This window comes from Pelophylax lessonae (assembly GCF_965119305.1).
Source record: "Pelophylax lessonae genome assembly, chromosome: 6".
NCBI lineage: Eukaryota > Metazoa > Chordata > Amphibia > Anura > Ranidae > Pelophylax > Pelophylax lessonae.
Window position 1 is genome coordinate 186649063 of NC_138773.1, and position 6000 is coordinate 186655062.

The 6000-nt window shown below is 38.9% G+C and overlaps 1 protein-coding gene across 1 annotated transcript in view; it reads left to right on the forward strand.

The window, feature by feature from the left end:
• LOC309557968 (aldehyde oxidase-like) overlaps window positions 1–6000 on the forward strand; it is a 174138-nt gene that overhangs the window by 109147 nt on the left and 58991 nt on the right. The window contains exons 17-19 of the mRNA XM_082260856.1: window positions 1724–1893; window positions 2194–2320; window positions 3300–3422. Coding sequence (XP_082116982.1) covers window positions 1724–1893; window positions 2194–2320; window positions 3300–3422 — 420 coding nt within the window. The remainder of the gene's footprint in view (window positions 1–1723; window positions 1894–2193; window positions 2321–3299; window positions 3423–6000) is intronic.

The following is a 6000-nucleotide window of genomic DNA, read 5'->3' on the forward strand; positions in this document are numbered from 1 at the left end:
GGCTCAGTTTTAGGGGTGAAATTAGATGTGGGTGAATCTTAGCAATGTTTCCTTTGGAGCCTCTTTCTTTTCTATAAAAGAAGAAAATGGTCACACACCACCACGGAATCCAATGAAGACTTGGTAGTGAACAAGCATGTAGCAGTCGTGTGAAACACATCTACTGTCCTACCCTGCTGTACCTTGTACCACTTATCCAATAAAGGAACTTTTCTCCATTGGATTCCTTAGTGGTGTGTGACCATTTTCTTCTTTTATGCTTTTCCAGGGGGCGAGCCGGGGTTCAGCACCCACCTTGAATCATGAACTTTGACTAGCCTGAGCGGTGTTATCTCTCTTCATTGCTCTTTCTTTTCTAGCTTCTTTCCTTACATTAAATACTTTGACACAGAAAGAGGAGTTGTCTGCTGTATATATATTAAAGGGTTTTAAGGACTTGTAGAGGTTGTTATGGGTTAGAATTTTTTTTTGTGTTATCTTTTTGTGTGGAAATCTGCCTGAACAGAATTTCTATAGCAGGTAAAACTGCTCGTATATGTGTATTTTTCTGCCTTCCCAAAGTTTCACTTCAAATTGTACATTGTTTATGTGTGGGTGCATGCATGAATATTATAAAAACATTTTCTACAAAGATGCATTATCTGGGTTTTACATAAGTGTATCTGTACTTTCTCATATCATATATCTCTGCAACAATTTACAGGTGCGATAAAGACATTGCAATCCTTTTGCATACCAAAAGTCTTAGAGATTAAGCTGTTTATTTGAAAAGGAGCCAGTCATGAGTCTCTAATAAAATAGCTACTAAACAAATCATTTGGATAAATATGTGCTGAGCAAGTCTACAAAATAGGTTCAAACTTTGACAATGTACAGCATGGGTGTCCAACCTTTTGGCTTCTCTGGGCCACATTGAGTGTAGAGAAATTCCTCGGGCCGCATATTAAATTTATACTATAGTTAAGGTATATAAGTAATAAAATGCCGCTGCGCCTTTCCCGCGCCGCCGCGCCCCCCGCACTAATTTAACACAACTAGAGGATGATCAAATGAAATGGAATCCGTATACAGAGGTTTACTTCTTCTGAGCGATAATAAAGGAACACTCTAACCACCATGAAGTGGTCATGGTGGTAGGAGTCAGAAACACTGCACATGCTCCCCTCCCCCCTCTAAGGCAGCCTCTGCCTACCGTTAGTTGGAAGCTGCTGTGGCCATGCCCCCGACCTGACTTCCTTCCTCCCCAGCAAAAAAAAAATAATTGTCAGGGGGCAGTGGGCCGCATTGCCTGAGATTCCGGGCCGCAGGTTCGACATGCCTGATGTACAGCATATCCTTTTTTTTTCACAGCAAGATGGCCTTCTAAATTTATTCACAAAAGCCATTTACATTATAAAAAATACAGACACTACTGGTTTGCCACATTATTTATCAAATCCCACTAATGAAACTTTTAGGGTGCTAGAGAATGTCTGCAGTCAAACAAAAAATTGTTCAGGGAACAAGAGCATTATTGATTAGAGTAGTGTTTGGGAAGCGGTTGGACCACTGGAAAGTACTGGAGGGTGCTGCCTTGTGTCACAGAGCCATGGTCTGACCTACTATGTGCTGTCAGCCAGGGTATTCCTGTATTTGAAGCCTGATTGCATTACAGTAATGAATAGCAACGTTTCAGTTGGGCTTTGAGCATTCTGTATAATGACACATGAACTCATTCTACTAGAATGTCCCAGAAGATCAGCCATGCCAGGACCCTATTGGAAGACCCCTTTTTCATCGTTCTGGAATCAAGCAGGCTACAGGAGAGGCAGTTTACACAGATGACATGCCATGTGTGGATGGAGAGCTCTTTGTGAGATTCGTCACCAGCTCCAGACCACATGCTAAAATCATGTAAGTCAGAAGACAATAGACATAATTAGAAATGTACTGCTAATATCTAGAAAAAACAAAGTCTTAAATATCTTCTTCATCTCGTGTCTTAAATTTACCTGTATAAAAAATGTAATAATGAAATTCCTAATGGTTGTTATCATTAAATTCTTCCACTTTTTTCTTCTTGCTTTTGAAATAATTGTTTATTTTAGCTGAATAAACTATCTAATATTATAAGATAGTAGCAGTATTTCCACGTGTTCATATTTTTGTTCTTTATAAGATACTCATATGTTGTCTGGCTCTCTGTTACTTTAGATCTATGGATTTTTCGGAAGCTCTCGCCCTGCCAGGAGTAGCTACTGTTATAACAGCGGATGATGTTCCTGGCACGAATGAGTGTTCTCATCATGGTGGCTCAACACCTTTACTGGCACAGGGCGAGGTATGAAGGAATTCAAGTTTTTAAAAGTCATAGATATGACTATAGTTTTGTTGGGCTTTTTATGTCACTCTTACATGCTTAATCTCTGTGCCCTCTGGAACTTCATATTTCCATTTCCATTCAAACGTAACATTCCAGCTATCTGGCTGCCTTCGAGAAAGTAAACTCCTGAACATATGGGGAATGTCCAAAAAAGTTATATTAAAGGAACCTATACCAAAAGAATGGAGGCTGTTAATTCTGTATTCCTTCTGATAATGCCTGATTGTCTTTTTTGTGCTTTCTGAATCAATGGCCCAGAACAGATATCCTAATTAAACTGTCTGAGTGACGTCAAAACCTTTGATCTACATACTTGTTCTGGATCATTAAATCACATTTTTTTTAAGGGAGCGGTTACTGATGGAAGTCTTTTAATTTCTGAGACTACTATTTATTTTTTAATTTAATGTTGTGACTTTGTGGTTCTGAGAATTGCACCCCTCCCAACTAAACCCCATTTTTTCACTGACATGTCCCTGAAGAAGCAGAAAGCTGCCTAATTAAGACACATCCATGGATGTTTTTAAAAATGTACCTTCCTTTACTGCATGGAGGTATTACATGGGAATGAATTACAACAAGCCAGCTGGAAGTTGAAAGCTTGCAGTGGGAGTAAATGCATTGTAATTGGATGGATAAGAAGGAGGTCATTTGAAGGCCTACAAAAGGGACCGTCCCAGACTGGTTCAAAAGCTTTGAAAAATTTAATTGCTGTCTTTATGCTCCACAACAATGTAGCATAAGCTCAGAAGCTGGAGCGCTGGAGTGTAGGGAAGGAAGGTAGGATACATGGGCCGCCAGAGAGGTGAGCACAGGAGCTCTTTAATGCAGGAGAATTTCAGCTTGATTCTGCTTATATTTGCTCAAAATTCCTTTTGGGAAATATTTGGTTATTACAATGATTTAACTGGTACTTATTAGTATTTCTGTTTTGCAGGTTTTCTGTGTGGGACAAATTATCTGTGCAGTGTTGGCTGACACCCCTGAGCAAGCAAAGAAAGCAGCTGCCAAAGTAAAGATCGTCTATGAAGATTTGGAGCCGGTTATTTTCACAATAGAGGTCTGCAGAAGCCATATATTGTACAATCAAAAAGAAAAAAACATTGCGCTAGAGTGAAAAAGAGAGCTGCCAGCACTCAAAGTAAAGTTACACACTCCATATCCATATAAGAAAAACCAGTGCAGCGCTAGAATAATTCAAAGGGTTGATATGAGCGAGATTGAATATAATTATAAACGAACAACTGATTGTGAATAAAATACATCCATAAAAACACAAATATTAGAGAGCATATAGGCCAAAAGAGAAATGTCCATAGGAGCAGATACCCAGACAAGTCCTTCTCATTGATCCAAACGAGACACCACAGGTGAGGGAGGAAGTAAGTGATGTAAAACAGAAGGTAATCAAAGGCATTCCTACTCGGCACCCGATGTGAGTAACAAAGGCTGCTAACCAAAGGTAGATGACCACTGAACTATAGGTGGTCAAACCAGGCATAGGGAAATAGGTCTCCCTCAGACCATATATGACTCGATCCACTCAGGGAACTCGAACAACACTCACAAGACAAAATCAGAAAGCTCTTCCATAGTGCAGTATCACAAACCAATTTATTGGTAAAAGTGAATAATTGCACTTACAAGTTTCTGTAGTGTATTTCAGCATAAAAGCATGATTCAAACATATGTCAGAGACTTGCAGTGTTCCTACAGGCTTCCTTCTGGGCTCACACAAACACTGACTAATTGGAATAGGATCACGTGATGACGTCACCGTCGTAGGCCCCACCCTACACGTTTCATCACAAAGTCTGTAGTCTGGGAATAGGCCGAGGTGACGTGTCATCAGGTGTGTCAACTTTTTATAGGACAGCCTTAACTGCTGGCCGCTGCCTGCCCATACTCCGTCTGCCCATACTCCGTAGCATTAGGAGAGAAATGTCAAAGGCCCGCGAAGGAACAAAAGAGGAAAGTACTGGCATCTACTGGAATATCATGAATAAACTTGCAAAAAAAAGACAATAATAAATATAAGTTTTGTTCAAAAGAACACCAGGGGGAAACCGAAAAAGCACAGGAACACCGCAATATAACATCTCAAACCAATAAAGGAAACAAAACCACACTAAAAATGGAAAAATAGCATAAAAAAAATAAAAGAATAATAATAAAAGAAAAATCAGGCATTATTAATAAAACAATTTATGTTCAAATCGGCATTCAAGCCGAAAGGGACATAAGATTTCATATAAAAAAATCGAACGAGTTTCCAACTTAAAAATAGATCTGACCATGTTGGTACCTCTCCAACAGGGCACAACCTTATCCAAAGCAAAAAAGGAAGTTCCCATTCCAAAAAAGGAAGTAGGTTCCTACCATGATGTTTCGCATAATACCTAGACAGGTTGTGTCCCTTAAAACCTCGTTTGATATTGCCATGTTCAGATACACGTACATGCAATTCTCGTTTAGTACGTCCAATGTACTGTTTAGAACAAGGGCACTGGATCATATAAACGACAAATTTTCAAGTACATGTAACGAACATATAATTGTCATAGTTTTTTTGCGTTTGTGTTGACTGAAAGGATGTACACCTTCCCGCCTGAAAGAGTTAATTTGGCAGATGTTACACTTTCTACATGGAAAAAGCCTATCATAGACTGAAAAAAAGAAACTGTTTTAGAAAGATCAATAACATTGGGCGCAATCCTGTGTCGCAAATCTAACGATAAGGTACTCTGCCCTGTCCTCCTGGATTACCCTATTGTAATATATAAAGGGACTCCAGCTTTGCGACACAGGAGTGCACCCAATGTTATTGACCCTCCTAAAATGGTTTATTTTTTTCAGTCTTTGACAGTTTTTTTCCATGTAGAATTCTGCCAAATTAACTCTTTCAGGGGGGAGTACATCCTTTCAGTCAACACAAATGCAAAAAACTATGACATTAATAAATTCATTACATGTACTTCAAAAGTAGCACTAAACGAGAATTGCATGTAAGTTTTATCTGAACATGTTGGTAATATCAAACAAGGTTTCAAGGGACACAACCTGTCCAAGCATTATGCCAAACATCATGGTAGGAACCTAACGGGTACTTCATTTTTTGCTTTGGATAAGGTTGTACCCCATTGGAGAGGTACCAACATGGTCAGATCTATTTCTAAGTTGGAAACTCGTTCGATTTTTGATATAAAGTTTTATGTCCCTTTTGGCTTGAATGTCGATTTGGACATAAATTGTTTTATTAATAATGCCTGATTTTTCTTTTATTATTCTTCTTTTATTTTTTCTGTTATTTTTCCATTTTCAGTGTTGTTTTGTTTCCTTTTTTTGGTTTGAAATGTTAGATTATATTGCGGTGTTCCTGTGCTTTTTTAGTTTCCCTCTGAGGTTTTTTAAACAAAATGTATATTTATTATTGTCTTTTTTTGCGTGTTTATTCATGCTATTCCACTAGATGCCAGTAATTTCCTCTTTTGTTCCAGGGCAGCCTTTGACATTTCTCTCCTAATGCTACGGAGTATGGGCAGGCAGCAGCCAGCAGTTGTCTGTCCTATAAATAGTTGACACACATCACATGATCCTAATCCGATTGGGCGGTGTTTGTGTGAGCCTGCAAGAAAGCC